Source organism: Podarcis liolepis (genome assembly GCF_965112155.1).
Source record: "Podarcis liolepis genome assembly, chromosome: 3".
In the NCBI taxonomy this organism is placed as follows: domain Eukaryota; kingdom Metazoa; phylum Chordata; class Lepidosauria; order Squamata; family Lacertidae; genus Podarcis; species Podarcis liolepis.
The window spans coordinates 69378500-69399044 of NC_139557.1; the positions used below are offsets into that span (position 1 = coordinate 69378500).

Consider the following 20545-nt stretch of genomic DNA (forward strand, 5'->3'; position numbering starts at 1 on the left):
CTGGCCTCACCTGACAGCTGATTCATGGCATTTTGAAACTGCCTGGACTTCTACAACCATACCTGTACCTTACCCGCAAACGCCTCCTTGGTCCCTGATGACAGCTAGTGGTTTTCCAGTGCCTACAGATGAGGTCAGCAGTGAGCACCAAGAGCTGTGGCAACCAACCCCACATCACCCAATGCCACCTCAGAGAAGCAGGGGTTGATGCCTCCCACAGGCTGTTTGCCAAATGGCAGGTCAGTAGCCAGCAGTAAGGTCTGTCCTGGACCCTCCTTGAGGGCAGAAGCAATAAGCAGCTGCTTGATTGTGCCCAGCCCTGCATGCCAGCCATGGTTGGCTCTACCCTTTGTCTTTCATCCTCTTTCATCCAGCCCCATTCTCGCCATCCCATCCCTGATTTCAAACAGGGCTGCAGGCAATAAGTGCATCCAAAAAAATCCCCCTTCACCTTCAAAACTGCATTGCTACCTATCGCTCTTCTTGTCCGTCACAAAAATGATTTCCTCTTCCAAATGGAGTGCTACTTTCCACACTCATAAGAAATGGAACTACTTGAGCTTCAGCTTGAGGGAAGCTCAGTTTTCATGCAGTTGTAGGTATGTATGCATGTATTTTATTTTTGTTGATTCTGTGCCATGAGGTACCCAAAGTGACTTAAAGCAAGAAACAATACTAACATCTTACCAGAAAGTAATAACACAAAACATTTTTTTAAAGCTACCAAACAATAGAAAAAACCCCCTTCAAGCCAGCAATCAACATACCATATACCAGTGGTGTCCAAACTTTTTTCAAAGAGGGCCAGATTTGACGAAGTAAAGGGCCATAGGGCCAACCAAAGGGCCAACCAAAGTTGTTGACCTTTTTGGTAGTTGAGGGTTTTTTTAGGATTCCCCCCCAGGAAATAAACTACCACAGGGGCCAGATTAAACCGACCGGTGGGCCGGATTAGGCCCCCGAAACAGACTTTGGACATGCCTGCCATATACTTTTTAAGAAGGGCTTGGGGTTATAAAAAAAAGTACTTTCATCTGCAAATGGAAAGCAGTTTGGAGTTAAGCAGATCTCTTTGACATTAAATTCCTGAGAGTAGGCGTAGATCTCTTGTTGATCTTAATATGGGCAGAAGATGAAACGTATCTACAAAATCTCACTCCCTGATTTCAAAGGACAGGAAGTGCTATATGAGAGAAGATGCTTCTTGAAAGAACATGCAGGACATGTAGGGTGACCCTTGAGACACCAAAATGTCCAAGGGGAAAGCTACTCGCACATATGCACTAGCAGTCAAGGAAGCTGCAGAAAGAGGTATAACTACTTAGCATAATAGTAGAACAAATACGGGAAGAGACAACAACAAATCAAAGCAGAGTCAGGTCTTACTTGGATGCTGCTTGATTACATAAATCAGTTGCTTGTTTTTCTTGGATGTGTTTGATGTTTTTGTTATTGAATTTTTAGCAACTGTTAAATTGCAGAAAAACAAGGGGGAATAGCTGGCTATAGCTCTACTTCTGTTTCCGTTGTACTTCATTACTTGACAATACCCTAAAGTGTTCTGTTAAGACAAAACCCAGCAGAATAATTTTTCCAAAGCCCAGGTGCAGAGGGCCACATGTGCATGTTTTTGGTACCTCAACCTAGTTTTACTTTTTCCTGAATTTCGGTAGGTCTTTGAGCCTACTATGACAACCAATTCGGCATTTGGAATCCATGGGGAAGAATTACCCTCTGCTGATTTGCAACTGTTCTAGGCTGTGAAAAACTTTTCTTGTGGATTTTCTTCTGTGTGTCACATTCATCTTTTTAGTACAGCAAAGCAAACCTTCATTTTAAGGCGGGTTCCAATGCCATGCTAAAAATCAAATTGTCTGGCTGGCAATGCTACATTCAGTTAGTTTGTGCCATACTGAAGTAGCCAGAAATCAATATGCACTAGCCAAGTTGCCATAGCAGCCACATGACGATTAGGTTGTGGAAACAGGCCTTCGAAACACTAGTTCAAGTTGTGGCTATATTACATGCAATTGAAACACCATTAACCAATTTTGTAAATGCCTATTTCTGTGATAGAGTTTTTACTTTGTGACTCGCACTATAATGAGAGGTTAAATTGGCTGTGAAACCATAGTCATTCACACTGTGAGATTGCAGCTTTTCAGCACAGTAAGGGGATTTTTGCATATAATCTTTGATTAAAAGGTTCTGGACTTTCTGGTATAAATATGGAGGGAAAGAGCTATTTTTTATGATGACCAGCTGAATGTGTGCTTTCATAATACAAAATCACATTAGTATTACGAAGGGAGTTCTAGTGTTTGAAAGGTGATCAAGGAAGAATACAAGGAATAAACAGAGAAATATATTAAACGAGGAGAAAAAAAGCACTTAAAATCTAGTAGGATATACTATGCCTATTGTGTCAAGTCTTTGTATTTTAGTCTTCTGGGCTTTTAGCCAAATTAATTAAGGGCAAAAAAATCTTCCCAGGCTTCAGTGTGGTCCTGTAGATTGCTTACAAGTCTATTGGCTGGGCACACTTTACACAGGGCATCGTTAAACTGTGGAATTCAATCCACAAGAAATAGTGATTGCCTCCAACTTGGATGGCTTTAGAAGAGTTTTAGCCTTATGCTCCATGAAATTGGTCTGTCAATAGCTACCAGCCACAGTGACTAGGTTCTACTTCTAATATTGGACACAGTTTGCCCTTGAGTGCATTGCCAGTGTCAGTATTTCTCCAGCCCAAACGGTATATCTAGAAGGATACCAAGGTCAATGGTTTTAAAAGCTGCCAAAAGGACCAAAGATCATTTCATAGACTAACCAAAGCAGGTTTTGTTCCCAAACCAGACTGAAATGCATCTAGAAAATCAGTATTATCTAAGAGTGCCTGGAGCTGGCCAGCAACCACCTGCTCAAACACCTTGCCCACAAAGCGCATGTTTGCAACTGGCCTGGAGAAGTCAACATCTTCTGGGTCCAGGCAATGTTTATTTTGAAGGGCAATCTAATGATTGCCTCTTTTAAAGAGGCTGGGACTGCACTCTTTCTTGCATTGAAACATATACAAGCTCCTGGACTTACGTAGTAGGACACTCCCTGCCTATTTGCTGTGATAAGTCCAGACATACACTAACGTGTCCAGCACATTAATCTTGCATCTTTTGTGAAGTTGTATCATGCTCTGGTTTCAGACTAATTTCCACAAACGTTTCTGTGAGAATCCTCACTCTGTAGTTTCAGACCCCAATTTTAGCCATCTAGTTCTACAGTGTTGTTCAATCCAAAGGAAAGCCACAATCCATTCTTCGCCCTTGGCCCTATCTCCTTGCTCAAAATAAATAAAGTGGAGATAGCTCCATTGTCTCTGTTCCCTTGCATTTGTTAGTTCTTCTTTTTAAAAACAAACAAACAAAAAGAAACTCCAATCAATACGTAATTTGATGACTAAAGGAAAATAACTGCTTATCAAAAGAATTTCTGCTTCCTTTGTCCTCTGCTCTGGAAGCCTGGCAATAACAGCAAATTTAGTAGAAGGGCTACACATAGACACAATTTATTTATAGTGCTTTTCAATGCAAACCGTAAGTTGTCCTTTACATTCCTTTGCATATGTTACTTTAACAATTAATTGGAAAGGTACAGGGAAGTGTTTTTTTAAAATTGTGTTTGTGTGTGCATGCGCATGCATGCTGACATGTTTGGTACTATTGTTCATAATGCACTAACACTATTGTTAGAGCATTTTGTCCTAGATAATGTTGCTGATGTTTTGAGCAGTTAAGTAAGGATGTTCTAGATTTTAAGTTGCAGTAGGAAAAAAATGGTTTGAGCTTTAACACTACCAGACTTGAACCACCAACTGTAGCAGTGTCTTTGACAGCCCTACAATTTCTGCAAATGGCTTATAATCGAATGCCGGTTTTTTGGTTGGAGGGTGCCTATTACTGTCAGAGCAATTTGTATGACCCTGTCTGTCTCCAACAGATGTGTTGGTGTGTGTGTGTGTGTTGGGGGGTGTGTGCATTAGAAAGTAGTATTGCTGAAAAGATATTGTGAGCGGAGACAGAAAGAGCAACACGATGTCTCTTTTCTTTTCCTAGCCTTGTTTTAGACATCCTCTTCGTCAGTAGCCTTAAGACTTTCATAGCAATTTACTATTGAAAATGCTTGATTTCCACCCCAGCTTCATATTTCTGCATGACTTCATTGAGTGCACTTATGTGAAAGTACAGCAGAAGAAGCATCTTGGCGTTATGTAATATTGTTAAGTGTGGGACTATGTAAAAACATGATGTGAAGAAGATGGTCGTGACGCTAGGAGGTTTTCAGTGCAGGCTGGAAGAACAATCAGTCTGAGGATTATTTTGTGAAAGAGGGATTGCAAGAAGTGCTCAGTTCCTGGCAGACAACAGCTTTAGATATCATCCCTGAGTCTGGAAGGAGAAAATTATTATCTGACTCTCTTTCCTTAACATATGTAAGTAAAGAAATCAAAATTGTAATTAATCTAAACTCCACAAGTGTTTGTTTGTTTGTTTGTTTGTTTGTGTGTGTGTGTGCACATAATGCACAAACGTATATCTGAGTTTCTGTTTTTCTTCTTGCTTTATGATTTAAAGCTTAAGCAAAGTAATGCACATATTTTTGAAGCTTCTTTGAATGTAAATTTATTTCACAACTTTTGGGGGAAGGAAGACCTTTCTCTTACCGTACGCAACACATTTACATTGACTAGCAGACTGCTCTGCTTTTGCAACTGAGGTGGTGGATGAAGAAAAGGATTTCTGTCTGTGAACTTAAAAGCAAATTAAGACAAAAATCAACTGAAATGGTGCTTAATTTTCCAAAAAGGAAGTTGCTTCCCCCTGTGTGGAATGTGTAAATCTACATTCTCTTGATGATGCTCCTTAAATGTTGTGTTTCTTTCCCTTGAACTTTCTCTTTGTGGGAGTTCCAACTGCTTTCTTTTTAAAAATAAGACACTTCTGTTTTCCTTCAGAACCACAGTGTGGTTGTGTATTGCAATGGTGTGGATATCATAGATAGATAGTAAGACTTTAAACCATGTTTCAAAACGGTTTTATGGTAATGACACATACACTCTATAGCTGTTGCCTTAAAACTATAACAGAGGACATTAAAATACCTGAGGATGCAGTATAATTGCTGAGTGAATTGTTTGTGCTTTGTTGAATCATATCTGTGGGTCTGTGTGCTCTTTGCTTTTATGTAAAGGCTGATATATACTGACAGTAATCAAGGTCAATGAGTTATCTATACACTAAAATGCCATGTTCTGCATGTTGCCTGACAAGATAGTAGTTTAGATGCTTCTTTTTCTTTGTTATGTATATTGGTTAGAAATTAAGGATTGAATCAAACTAAGTTTTACCCAGAGTAGACTCATTGAAGTTAATGAGCCTAAGTTAGTCATGTGTATTATTTTCATTAGATACAGTCTAAGTGTATTGCAGCCAGTCCTATGCATGCTTACTTGGAAAGAAGTCTCCATGAGTTCATAGGATTGCAGACTGAAATGATTCTAATAAAACAGGGTTGGCTAACTTTTTTAGCACAAAGGTCGCATTCATCCTTGGCCAATCCTCAAAGGGCTGTGTGCTAGCATGTGGCCAGGAAATGTTGAGGCCAATGAATGCTTTCCCCATTACACTCGCCACACACACTGGTTGCATTGGACACATCACATGTGCACACATGACATACAAAAATACAAGGCATGCACACACACATCCCCAATAGCCCCCCTGCTCACCTTGTTCATGCAGGTCAACTAGGTAGGGAGCATAAAGTCACCCCTTTGCCACTCATCAACTTAATACCTCTCTAGGGGTGGATGGCATTCTTATAATACTCATGTGAAATTGCTGGACTACTTACAAAAATGTGCAACTTACTAAAATCAGACTACATATCAGAGGATTAGAGGGATAGCTCTCTTAGGTGAATTGGTAGAAAGTGACATTAGAGCTGGAATTGGTAAAAAAAGGGGGTGGGGGGGCAAGAGAGCTGGATGAATCAGAATGGCTTTTGCAAAGGGATTCCTGCAACACCAACCTTTTAGAATTATTTGATTGTAGGTTTACACAACTCCCCAATGCATTAAAAGTATATCTTAAGGGCTTGCATGATTGTGCCAGCTAGCGCTATCCAACACTGCCACTTCGTGCAACACCCACGTCCCTTCCAGCTGCATGTGGGCCATGTGAAATGGCAAGATGCACATACACCTCCTCCATGAAAGGTAAAAATGCATCTGTATAGATTTAAGGTTGCTTCACATGGGTGCTGAACATACAGATGTTGGCAACATGTGAGGGGATTCATGTGAACCCCCTATTTATTTATTAAATTTGTATAGCACCCTTCATCTGTAGATCTCAGGGTGGTTTTCAACATAAAAATACAAGATAAAAACCACAAAATAGGTAATAAAAGCCCTTTGATGAGTGGGTGCATTCCAAGCAGTGAGAGAGGGATGGTGGGAGATCCCATGACAAGTGTGGCACTGAGGAGAAGAGGCAGGCTGAATCTAAGCCCGAGGAGCAGACCTGCATGAAGACTGGCTGTCAACCAATCAGGCCCGCTCTCTGGAAGCCCACCTCCAGGCCTGCCTGTGATTGGCCAATTTCAGGCAAGCCTGGACTTTGAATTCCCAGTGGCCAATGAGAAAGGATATGACATCTCCCACCATCAGTAGGGCAAAATTCCCAGAGCCACGGCCATGGCAGCTGGGGGCAGCGCTATGCTGCAACCTCCATGCCACTTTCCTGATAGAAGCACTATGACAATTGGCAATGTTCTGGTGGTCAGAAACTGGCAATCAAAAATAAACTCCGTGTTTTCTGTTTATCTGCTAACCATTGCAAGAAATGGCTATATAAGTTACTTGAAGCCTGAATAAAAGTGCTGCATAACTGGAGCTTGTCTTCTGGCATTTTTGAAGACTTGCTGGTCCAAAGGAAAACATAACCAGTTCTGTGTTTCTGTATGGAGTAGCTCATAAGCCAAGTACTCGCTGTAATAGGAAGTTTTGCCCTTGAACTCATGTAATTGTTGACTTCTAAAAATTTATATGAGCAAGTATGGAACAGATAGCAAAGAAAAGAATCCTTGATTATTACTCAAAACAGTTAATGAAAGCTCCTTATCAGCCACTGATAGGGGGCTCTATTCCTGTGATCCTGAATCACCATTGTTTTACTTTTACTATTCCATAATAAGTTCTTTTTACTATGTCAATGGAACACATTTAATGTTTCAAACCAAAATTGTGGTGTCTTTGTTAATAGCAAAGTCAAAGAATTCTTAAAAGATATGAGTGATACCGAGAATGAATTCTCAGTGGTTACCATAGTTTCAGACTCTGATCCTTAGGAAATGGTTATGGAACAAGGCTCTGTCACTCTGTGTAATTATAGCAAAGTGGAATGTTGTTAATGTGGAAATTCATCAAATATTTAAAATAAAATAAAATAAAATAAAATTTGCATTTAAACATCTTCACACCAAGCCACTAACTTTCTAATGTCAAATATTTTAGCCAAATACACCCACCCACTAGGTAGTATATGGATTCAATAGTGTCAACTACTTGGGAAAATTTAGTTTGGGGTTGAAAATAAATATTTCATGTATTACAATCTAGGATATTTTGTGGTTTTCCTAGAAGAAAAACCTTCAAAGTGAATTTTATAATACATTGGCAGAGTGTAGTGTGTCACCTAAACTTTAAACTGTGGTTAATCTTACTTATGGTTTGAGGTCAGCCTGTTTTAACAAAGAATGGTTAAAACGGGCCACAGTTTGTTGGAGTTCGGACATAATGAACTCCTTCCAAACTCCTCACAGCCCCGGCAGTGAAGGAAATCTTCATGCCATGGTTGCCTCCTGGAAGCATACGTTAGGCTAGTGTGGAAATATAAGGCAGGACCTTTTATCTAGTCCAGCAGAGTTTCTCTTACAATCACAAAGCAATTTGAATGGCCTCTTGTTTTCCAATTTACTTGTATTTTTCAAGTTGCAAGATGAAGAGATCATTGAACTATTTGATACAAAAATGGCTGCAATTTGTTAATTAAGAGCTTGTGCCAGCTGCCATATGGTTAGCTTTTAATTCATGAAGCTGCTAAATCTGTTCCGCCTCCAACACGGAACTGAAGCATTTGCTGTATACTTTGAGCAGGAGTGAAGATACTGTTGACTCTAGAACTATGCAGCCTTTTCCAGTCATGGCGTAAGAAAGTGTGGGAGTGTTTTTCAAGATTACTCTATTGGAAGAGTTGCATATCACACATTGCTGTATTTCCCCCCAAATGCACCAAATGGAAAAAGTGGGTTTCACTTAGTGAAGGATTGCTGAAGATGAGCTTCATCCACATACTGTATTGTATTTAGACATCAACTAATTAAGAGAATGGCCTTTTTTTACTGGGGTGTCTTTGGGCTGGTTCTCATATGTATATACATTCCTTGATTACTTTGCATTTGATGACTTGCAGCATGCTTCAGCTAACCATTGAAAAAATTTCTGGACTCAGTGGCACATTCACACATGCTATTCATCACTCAGTGTTGCAATTATTAAGAGCTGGATGTGATCTGTCAACCAGCATTTGCACTTCATTCTTTGTTCAGTTTCAAGAGCGAAAATTGAACCAATTGCATTATTGAATAGCAACAGGAAAGGAATACTCATGTTATCAAATTACATGGGTTCTAATCTTTCTCCTTCCCTTCAAATTGGGTTTAGCTAATATGGTGTCCTCCAGATGTTGTTGGACTCCAGCTCTCATCAGCCCCAGCTAGTGTGGCCAGTGGTCAGAAATTATGGGAGAAGTCATCCAGCAACACCTGGAGGGTACCACATTGACTACTCATGGCTTAAATCTTTATTCTTCCCATTTGCACTCAGCACATATTTCAGACCTAGACAATGACCTTCATTCACACTAAAAAGAGCAATTACAAAATGGAAAGAAAATCTGTAAGGACTTGGCCAGATTTATCTCATACATACCCTCAGATCTACAATGACATTGTGCAAAGCCATTCTGACAACTGCATCTTTCTGATAAGGCTAGGGAGCAGTGGTGTCATGACTACCAGGGCATCATATGTCATCACTTCTATTTTGGATTCCAGCTATACAAGCAGCCAGTTATTAGATGCCTTTAAAAAATAACAATGAATTGCATTTATTTTTCAGAACTGGCCTTATTCTATATCGCTTCAATTCAACATCAAGTATATTCTCTTTCTGGAGATCAGCCACAGCTACATTAGGTAGTTTCAGCCAAATTGCCATCTTTCAGCCTTAATTCCCATTCTGCAAAAAGAGAATAATAGTGACCTATCTCACAGAATTTCAATGAGGAAGAAAGAGAATAATTGTGAAGCACATGACTAAGACATTAAGATAGGAGACAGGGCAAGACTACAGAGATTGGAATTGGCTCAATTTTCGAGGGTTTCTATTCAGTTTTATGAGACAAATAAAAGAGCTGCAGTCTGTAGGACTGGGGGGGGGGACACCTTTTGGCACTTGTGTTACTTCCCAGGTTCTTTCTGTGTTGGATTTACACAGTTGTAAAAAAGTCTTCAAATGAAAGCAGAGTCTAGTGGCAGTGAGCTAAATCAGTCACTACCCTGTTTCGGGAGTGTGGATGTCCCCATTGTACACCTTTACTTTTTCTCTATCATGTTGTAGATAGGTAGCCGTGTTGGTCTGCCATAGTCAAAATAAAAAAATTCCTTCCAGTAGCACCTTAGTTGGTCTTTAAGGTGCTACTGGAAGGAATTTTTTTATTTTTTCTCTATCAGTGAGGGTCTGCCATTCCATTCCCATTGAGTCGAGTGAAGTGTTGGCCTTCACTAAGGTGGGTATGTATATATGTATGTGTGTTCATAGAGTACTACAAGCCCCAGACTCTTTGCTAACCGTGTCCTCTCCCCACCCATCCTACCCTGCCTGTCATACCTGGCATTTTACTAGTAAGTAAGTAAATAAAATAATTGATGCATATTCATACAGTCTTAGCATACTCATCCTAACCATTAGTATATTTATACTGTAGCATGTCAGAAGTTAAGAACAGAATTGTGCAAGTATTTCTAAAAGATTGACATCCTTAGACGATAGTCGGTCCTCAGCACTGCTGATTGCCTGCCTGCCTGCTTGCTTATGAAAGCCACTTTATACATGCAAAAAATACATTCAAGCTAAGCATACTAAGAAGTTCACCATGATCAAATGGCTTCTTTGTGAATGACAGTGTTTTACTGCACACATGCACCTAACCTATTGTGCATGCAGATATTACTTGGCTCATAAATGAAAATAGCCGCTGCATGTCTGAAGCTCTGCATGAGTATTGGAGACCCAACTGTGAGCCATAATCATTGTCTTAATATTCTTGCTGTAGAACCAGAATAAGGGTCCTTTGGACATTGGTGAAAATGCAGATCATGATGCCATTTCATCTGGGCCTAAGCACTTTCCATGTAGTTCAGTTGGACCACATCTCCCATCATCTCTGACCACAAGCCATGGTAGCTGGGGATTGTGGGAATTGGGTCCCACAATATCTGAAGGGACACACGTTTCCCATTGTTGGGATCCGTGTCCTTTTCAGCTGCTCTTCCCATCTCATCTTTGGCTGCAGAGCCAAGAGACACTGGGAAGCATACATACAGGGAGGCATGCAGGTGTACTTGCTCAGAAGGCCACACATGGAGTGTGGAAGCTAGATTGCCATAGAGAGATGTGCTAGCCCTCATGTTTTGTGGTTGAGAACCCCAGCTAACCAGACATCCTGGCTCTTGCCACTCTTCTTGGCTTTGAATAAGAGAGGGAAAGGGTGTGTATAGGACAGATTTCCATACTTTGTGAGTAGATATAATGTGAGTATGGCCTGTTGTTGTTGTACCAACTTGTTCTAGCACCACATTCTTTTCTGAAATGTGATTTTGGTTGGTTTCAACCAGCACAAAGGTTCTCCACCCTTATTGTGCATCAGCCAGTAACTCTGGACTTCCTCCCATTAGGCATAGTCTTTATTGTCTTCACGGCACCTATTGAAGACCTTCTTTTTTAAAATAAGACTTTTTATTGGAGATCTATATACCTGTTTCTATCTGTACTGGGCTAGAAATTTTATTTACTTACATATTTATTGTTAAATTGCTTTATTGTCTTTATTGATAAATTATTTCAGAACTTTTTATGGGAGTGATTCATTAATAGAACATATTACTTAAGGGGGAGAAAACTATGATTTCTTGAACATTTATTCTAAAGAAGTACTTTTTCTACAGCAGTACTGTATGCAGAAACATTTTCTGTAGGCTTCTTCTTAACTAGCTCCAAGAAATGCAGGCTTCAGCTATCACCATGCATCACATCACATAGCATAACCTGCCCTTGGATTGCAAATTGATGAAGGGCAGGATAGAAATGGAAAGAATGAATGATGGATGAAAGAATAAATAAACAATGTCTCCAGAAGCATGTTTTCAAATCTTCTCAAAATGCTCTGGAAACAATCCCATATGTGTTTGTTTAATTAAAATCCTTTTCTCTTTTTTAGCATTAGGTCTCCAAGTGAGGTTGCAAAGTAAACATTAAAAAAGTAGTATTCAAATATCACAAATGTACATTTAAAGCAGTGGCCATTAATTAAGATACAATGAAGTATAGGGAGTTAAATGTCTTTTCAAGCAAGAATTTATTAATCAGCACGGCTTAGATTTTTGTATTGATGCGATTACAACTGGGGAGTTCAAATAAAGGACAAGAAAAATTATATAAACAAAGACCCCACTGAACTGTGTACAATTTTTGGCATTCTAACTTTCCAGTGCTGTGTTGCTGTTTTTGAAGCCACGGCATTCAGTGTCTGAAATACTTGACAGAGCAGCAGTGTCACTGAAAACTCACTCTGACCTTCAGAGCCATCCAGCCTCTCTATTCTCTCTCTATCCAGCAGATTTCTAATAGTACCCGATGTTTTGGGTTACACGTTAAATTTCATAGGGTTTGTTAGCCAGGAACCTCTAAATGGGATTTGATCCACAAAACAGATATTTACCTTAACACTGTTCATTTCCTCATCTATTTATATCTAATTTTGGGGTTTCTTTAAGCAGAGAAACACTGTGGTGTTCAGTTGAATCTTGAAGGTATTCTTACACCCCTTGCAGGAATTGCAATAGTTTTGTAAGAGATATTTTATAGACCTGAGTAGTGTGCTTTCCCCTCTATTTTGTTTAGCTCAACTAGATGCAGAACAGCAGCATATCAGGTTATCCTACGTCAGTGCACAAGGTAACTGCTGGGTGGTGTTTTTTCCCATATTGCCAAAGTGCACCTCAAAATAATGTGCCAGAGTGACTTAATAAAGGGCCTCGCCACCTTCCCTTTTTGAAGTATTTGTTTTTTTAGGGAGAAAAATTCATTGAGGCAAGTTATACAATGCCTGCCTTCAAACACAGTAAAACCAGAGTTAAGGGCTTAGCTTTAGGAAGGAAAGGAAAGCAGCAAACATCAGCAGCTTACGGATCCCTGCAGAGGATAGTTTCAAGGGTAAGTGTTTCGTTCTTTAAACTGCTTGAGCAAACTTGAAAAACAAAATTTGAAAGAACCAGGAATTGTATATAAAACCTATGGACTGTCCTTCCATTTAATGCATGCACAGTTGTTAATATAATAATATCCGTAAGTGAGCATGGCAGTAATTAACAGAATTGATCTTGAGCAAGGGTAAACTAAATTTGCTGTGTGTGTGTGTGTGTGTGTGTGTGTGTGTGTGTCTGTGTTAAAAAAAATAATGGATTGTGTTTGAGATTGGTGTCCAAAACAATACCACTCACAATACTATGTATGTTGAATCAAACTTCAACAACTGTTTCAGAATTCTTTGCAAAATTGTCTCCCTTCTACATCTTGCAGCTATAAACTATCTGAGAAGGCATTTAAAAGAACAAGGAAGTGTATCTCTAGTATAACTGTGCTAATGATACAATCTGCAACTCGCGAAATCCTCCTACTTTGGCAGTAGAGGGGTTTCTTTTTCAGAAAACATTTATGTCAGTATGATTCTTTGGGGGGGGGGGATTTTGGCTGCAGCGCTGCACTGTCCCTTAAGTTTCCAACCTCAGTGCTTTACAGCACTGATACAGGTGAAGGAGACTTGTATGCAGAAATGGGAAATGCAAGCCTACACGCAGAAACCATCTATGTAAATTGCATAACATTCTTGATTTCTCATTCATATTCATGTATAGATATAGACTGAAAGTAAAGCACTGGGGTAGATGGGATCCATTACCCAGGTGTACATACAATTTGCACTTTCATTCCTGATAGGAGCACAGACGTGAACCTTCCATACATGGATATCCTTCTCTGGATTGTGGAGTTTTGGACACCCCCCAATATATATATATATACACACAATATATATATATACACACACACACACACACACACACACACACACACACACACACACACACCTGGAAACTAAAATGAATGTACTTAAATACAAAGGACAATGAGATAAATACTGCAGACCTTGACTGTTGTTGCAATAGCCTGCAACTTACTTCTTAATTAACACTTTCTGGATGGATTTTAGAGTGGGAACAACAGAAGATGACAGAGAACTCTGAGTGCAGGGACACCTTATGTCTAAGCCATGTTTTAAACTTCTGTGATAATATTGAATCCTGAAGTACCTTTTCCATTGCATACTGTTGAAATTGCATAGAGAAACCACTTACTTTCTTTCTAATTCATTATAAACACAACATTAATAGCCAATAAGCTTCAGAATTAGGCTTCAAACTAATACTGATTCAGAGGCTTCCATTGAGCCTGAGCCTCCTTGAATACATCACCTTAAGCAGTTGGTGGATTGCCTTGTAACATCTTACTCAGTTTGTGCTTATCTAATCCTGCAAAAGTTTATTCATGAGCAAAAGATACTGTGCTTGAAGTATTGATCGGGCATATTTTTTTTTCTTGCTGTGGGTGGAGAATAGCAAGACACTGGGCTGCTTAATGAAACTATTTTTATATTGATTTTTTTCATCACAAAGGAATCCAGCTCTCAAGATATTTTGATTAGATTTCTGTGTTGCATTTTCTTAGACTAGAGATCATTTATCTTTCTTGTGTTCTATTCTCTCTCCCACCCCTGACAACCTATATAGCTATTAATGACAATATTTCAGTGTTTGAAGATTATAACATACCCTCCAACATTTTGGGAGGGCAATTCAGGGCACCCTCCACCCCATCCTTCACCCTCTCCCTGCCACCGACCGTGACCGACCCCTTCCTCACCTGCCTGCACTCCCCCCTCCAGGGCAGCTTCTGTAAATTTGGGGTGTCTGGACACTTGAGGGGTCTGTTAGTAGCCTGAATGGTCTGAGCTATAGCTGTATTTAGTAGCTTGGCTGTCTACTTCTGTGCCAGATTGTTTGATTGTTTCTGATGCCATTATTAGAGGATGAATGATTATCCATAATCTAAAATAGTGGTAGGAGTGATGAGAAGCCAAAGTCTGAAGCTTGCTCACTGTGTCCATTTTATCTGTAAGCAAAAACTAAACGCATCATTTTCTAAATAACTTTTGGTGCATACCTTTTGGTGCATTGCATCTAATTTATTGAGGGGGAGGCATAGGTGCAACTGCACAAATTCATTTTAGAGAAAACTTTAAAGTCTACAATTCTGGAAGATTAAACTACATGAAATACTGGGACAGTGAGGAAGAACACAAAATGAAATGTGACAAGTGTGTTGAATCTTGACACAGCTTGAAGTCACTCACATTCCTGGAAAATGCTTTGGACGGATGAGTCTGGCACAGATATAGCACTAAACTAGAAAACAGCACTTCCTGTCATTATCCACATCTATCTGTTCTGGTGTATCTGTGAGCATGATAACATTTTGTTCTTTATAACAACAATTTAACATCTTTAGATAACAAATTGAGGATTGATGCTGACATTGTGGGTGCAGTCATTTGTTATAAAAATGCCAGAGTCTGGAATACTGAGCATTTCTAACCCCTTCCCACATTCTGCAAGTTTTCAAAAATACACAATGTTTCTTGTCACTTTTCCCGTGACCAATACTACTCAGATTGTAAAATAATACACTTCAAGAAATGGGAACAATAGGCTGCATGACTAGCATGTCTGATCTGCAGCATCGCTGACAATGAATGTCATCTTTTTTAAGCACCTACAATCAGTGTTCTGTGTGCAAGAGATAAAGGAAGCCCTTGCACACAGACCTCAAATCTGGAGGGTAGGAAAGTTGAGGAGAAAAAGGGAGAGTGGCATTAAATAAGAAAGTGCAGGGCAGCAGGCCCAGGGATGGCTAATAATCACAAAAAAGGTTGGAAAAAATGTGTGCTTGAAAAAGGAAGTTGTCATAAGACGGCAATTCAGCTACAAATACCAAACGGTAACTGAAAATCATAGAACTGCTAAGTTGGAGTGGACATCAGTGTCCATTCCCCCCACCCCATCTTGTTCTCCAGCATAAGGTCAAACAGTATATTACATGAAATGTGTGGTCCTATTTAACATAACTGGTTTTTTTTTGTTGTTGTTTATCCTTTCTTCTTGGAGCTCTAGTGTCGTGGTTTTCTTATCGTTGTCATTCAAAGGCCGATCTTTAAGTGGCATTGTGTTGTGTATTTTTCTGATGTTTGAATAAATAGGTTGTAACAGTAAAGTCAGAAACCAAGAAGTTGGTTGGAAAGCTGAAAAATGAACATGTTTTAGCTTACTATTTAGGTATTCTCACATTAGTGCATTATACACTATCTTCCATGGATATTTTAGATCGAGCAAGAACCCGTATTATGTATTTGCATCTTGAATAATTCATTCACCAAATGGAGTGGGAGGGGGAGTCTGCCCCTACCAACATAGCCAGGGGGCACGGATGATGGAAGTTGTAGTCCAACAACATCTGCAGGGCCATAGAATTAAACATATAGGCTGCAATCCTATACCCATGTTCCTGGGACCAAGTCCACTTGAACTCAGTAGGACTTTCTTCTGGGTAGACATGGATGGGATTGCACTGGTTAGAGACTTTTGGATTGCACTGTTAGAAACTGAACTCCTTAACCATGTATTTGCCTGCTATATGTGCAATGGTACATAGGTCAATGTCAATTGTGCAGTGGGAAGCAAAGTATGATAACTGGTCTGTCTCTGTGTTTTTCAACCGACAGAGCGCCGAACAGATTTCAGCTTTGTGTCCACATTTCCATGAATCTCAGGTAAACAGTATGGAAGGAATAAAGAACATTCCGCCTCTGAAGCCACTGGCACGGCAACTTACTGATGCAGACAGACTTAGGAAGGTCATCCAAGAGCTTATGGACACAGAAAAATCTTATGTAAAGGTAATACAAACATTTTACCATGTTCATTTTCTTATTTGGCTGGGATAATTTATTTCCCTCTGTGTTCTAGCGGCTGTTTTCCGTATATTAACCAGCAAAGTTTGCCTTTTATATGGCATCCCATCATCTTTTATGGGTATTTGCCCATGAATAAAAGATTCAAAATTTGGAGGGCACGGGACAGGATTTCCCAAACGTTTTCCCATGCATGCTTTCACAGTTTTCTCATGCAATTGCAGTTCGTTCCATGTTGCATACCCTGGGTTGGATGCACGCGTGAAAGCTTTCACATGTAGACCTTTGACCCTTGCCCGTACCACAAGGTTCGAAGTAGCAGTTTAAAAACTTCCTATAATCCACCCAAAGTGTGGCACCAGTGATTCAGTTTAAAATGTGATGATTGGAAGAAGTTTTAAATCTTCTAGCTTAGCTTTCATTAGTTCATATATTCTGTTGCCTTTTTAAGCTTTACTTTAAAAAGAACACCAAACTTGTGCTTTTGAAGACCTTCTCTTGACAGTGTTAAAATGCATGAGAACTAATACCCAGTACGCCAAGAACCATCGAGTCAGCTCTGTGTGAAACAGGTCTGGCCAAGTGTGAGATAAAGTGCCATACAGCAGCTAAGATATTGGACTTTTATCTGTTCTCTTAGCCTCAGTCCTCCATCTGCACTATGGGATAATAGTATGGACTTAACTAATAGGACAGTTATATTTGAATATATAATATATTGAATATACTGTGTTATATATTGGAATGCTTGAACACTACATAAATTTTGTTGTATTGTTGTTGTTTTAGTGTTCGTTATTCTTTCATCAGTGTGACTTTCAGTAGTGTGAATGAAATCTTACAGAGCACAAATGACTCTGTAGATCTTCAGATCAGGCATTTGTATCATAACTATTCACTATGGCCAGTTTCAGAATGTAATGCTACTCTATGGATTGCTGTTACAGGAGCAAGTTTTGGACTCTCATGCTTCCTTCCTCTCTGCTATCCTTTTGCACACATGAGGTCGAAAACTTCTCATTTTTCTTTAAAATTAATCACAGCTGTCTGTGATGTCTTTACATGAGAACTGTGCTCTGTTCTAACTGTGGTTTATAGACTAGTTAGAATAAACCACAGTCCTTTGTTCGTCTGGTGGATGAATCCCCTGCTTTAGAGGGTTCATGTTTACATATACTAACAGCCTTGTGTTGCTGGAGAAGGCAATCATTGAGGGCCATGTCGCCACCTTGTGGTTAAAGGCAGGCAAGAGACCTTAAAAAGAGGACTTGAGAGAAGTAGGCAGCTCCCAGAATCTAATTCACTTTCCTGCCTTCCTTCCTTTGCTCGGGGTATTTCTGGTTTTGACAGCTAATAGTCCCTTATTGTTACGGAAGGAGGTCCCTCCCAATCAACATGTTCAAGCTTGGTGAGGACACAAATGTGATTCTGGGAGCATCCTGCTTCCCTTCAGTTCTCTTTCCTGCTTTTCACCACAAGGTGGTGCCGTAATCCTCAGTGATGACCTTCCAGTGACACATTCAGCTAGAAATAAACAGTTCTTCCTCCTTTAACAAGTTTTTATTAAAGATTGCATTGTGTTACCAAACAAACAAACAAGGAAAAGTTTAGAAATCATGCGATTGTGTGGAGAGAGGGAGGAAGGGAGATGGGGAGTAAGGTTCTTTTGTTCAAACAGTTCTTTTTTCATGACATCATGTTCCTAAGCTGTCTTTGCTATTCCTAGTAAAAGTGCCACAGTTATGGAGTTCAAGCAATAGCATTAGCATAATAAGACTTTGGATGTCAGTTAAAACTATTTTTCATTAGTTTTATACCCGGGTGAATGTTATCAAGGAATTATTTTCTTTTGAAACTCTGCCATTTTTGTGCCTTTATAGGACCTGAGCTGCCTCTTCCAATTATACTTGGAACCTCTTCAAAGTGAGACCTTCCTCACGCAAGATGAGGTGAGAGGATTTTGCTTTTGTTGTTTTAACTGCTTTCCAATCTGTTGCAATGTTGCAAGCATTTCCATCACATCATACATGAAAGAAAAGACAAACTGTGTTTTTCTATCTGCTGCATCAATCATGTCTTAGTTATAAAACTTGAGTCCACTTCTGACGACAGTGCTTCTAAGACATCTTTGTTTCAGAAACCACTTGTTTTTCCATGTTCAGTGCCAAAACTATTATGAGACCAATTCATTAATGCTAAGTGTCTCTTTGTTTGCTGTAGCAACATATTGATTGATTGCCTTCACTTGGATAGTATTACCGTAAAGTACAAACAATTCACGTGCTCCATATTTGATTCTCCTCCCCACATGTAGATGGAGTCTTTGTTTGGCAGTCTGCCAGAGATGCTGGATTTTCAAAAGGTATTTTTAGAGACTCTTGAAGATGGCATTTCCTCCTGCTCTGACTTCAACACACTTGAAACACCTTCTCAGTTCCGGGTAAATATAAAATCTCAAACTCACTACATATATAAAAGCACCTCTATATTTTGTTAGTATCAGTTCACATGTAATGCCAAACAATGGCTTAGCACTGCATAGTTTCTATTAGCATGAGTAATGTGTTAGCCTTGCCTGCTCCCTCTCTTGCTCCCTTGTCACTTCTTTCAAACTCTCTCAGTTTTGCACTAGATGTGTACCAGGAATCTAGGGTTAAAACAAGCAATGTCTAGTTGAACAAGCCAGCTTCATAAAACGGAAACGGACTATAGAAACTGATTTTAAAACAGCATCCCTGGTTCATACATAATGGTAAAACAATATTCTTTAAGAACGAAACTGAACTTGACATGTGTTCATGGCTGCTCAGGACAGGAGAGCACAAACCATGGTTTAATGTTACATGTGAATACGGCCATTGACTGAATTATCGCAGTCACTGGCTCAGTTTGCACATAACACTAAGCCAAACCATGGCTTAGAGTGAACGAGCAAACTTGCAAGTTTCCAGAGAGAAGGTTGTGACCTCCCCCTCCCCCAATATTACATTGGGATGAATTTAAGGGAATATGTGCACATTGCAACCCCAATCTGTTTAAAATTAATTCTGTAGACGTAGGTTCTCTTCTCAAAGATCCTGGAAACTGTAGTTTTATGAGGATGCTTTCTTTCTCTTCCTCAGAATTACTTTTGTATAAAGCATTGACTACTAAACTGTTTTCAGACAGGCAAGCATGTAGTGAATACTCTTTTGGGGGAGGAGGAATTCATGTAATTTTATGTTAAGAGAAAGGGGAGAGAGTTTTCTTAGTCTTAAGAAGCATATCTTTATTGTCCTACATCCGGAAAAAGTAAAATAAGTTTATGAAATGTTTTCCCAGTTAAACCACTCACTTCCATGATTTCCATGTTAGAACTTACCTGCATTGCATCAAGGTACAACAAACCCATGCCTGATCTCCCCCTAGTCCCATCCTATAATTGTATTATCTTGATAACTGTCTGGAGGGGGAAATGCTGTACTCAAAAGCTGAGCAAATTCTTGTCTTAAGAGTCACGGTCACTCTGTTCTCTCTCCAACACAAACATTTTGTTTCATACACGTAAATAACATGAAGCATTGATGATGCCTTTGTGCTTTTTATTGTTGTTATGCATCTTTGTTGTCCTTTTGACGCAAAAAGAAAAGGTATAAATATTTTCACAAATATGTGAAATTGTTAGAACTTGATGACACCTGCAGTGCCAAAGTAGCAGTCGATAATCTAGCCACTGTGTTCTGAACCAACTGCACTTTCTGAACAGACTTCAAAGACAGCCTCACTTGATGTGCATTGCAGCACCAGGCATGTTCCCAGAGCATGGATCACGCTGGCCAGGCTATGCATGTCCATGAGTAGTCACACCATTGGTGAACACAAACAGGGTTATGGAACTCTTGTTTTCTGATTTGTTCTGTGGGGTTTCTGATTTGTTCTGTGGGGTGAAAAATATGGCAAATCTGGGAATAGTTTCTTTTGTACAGTTGCTTACTGTGTGCCATGAAAGGAATGCAGTTCTTAATTATACATTTTCCCCAAGATATTTTGCAAAACAGGAATATATAGAGGGGAAACTATGCACATTC

General features: G+C 39.5%; 1 protein-coding gene across 5 annotated transcripts in view; it reads left to right on the forward strand.

Annotated features, from left to right (window-relative positions):
* Window positions 1-20545, forward strand: part of TIAM2 (TIAM Rac1 associated GEF 2) — a 121754-nt gene that overhangs the window by 89001 nt on the left and 12208 nt on the right. For 4 of the 5 annotated variants that reach the window (XM_083496385.1, XM_083496382.1, XM_083496383.1 and 1 more), the window contains 3 exons: window positions 16290-16463; window positions 18359-18427; window positions 18793-18918. In XM_083496385.1, the coding sequence (XP_083352511.1) occupies window positions 16290-16463; window positions 18359-18427; window positions 18793-18918 (369 nt within the window). Of the gene's footprint in view, window positions 1-4325; window positions 4487-16289; window positions 16464-18358; window positions 18428-18792; window positions 18919-20545 lie in introns of those variants that run through there. The other variant, XM_083496386.1, reaches the window with a different exon arrangement.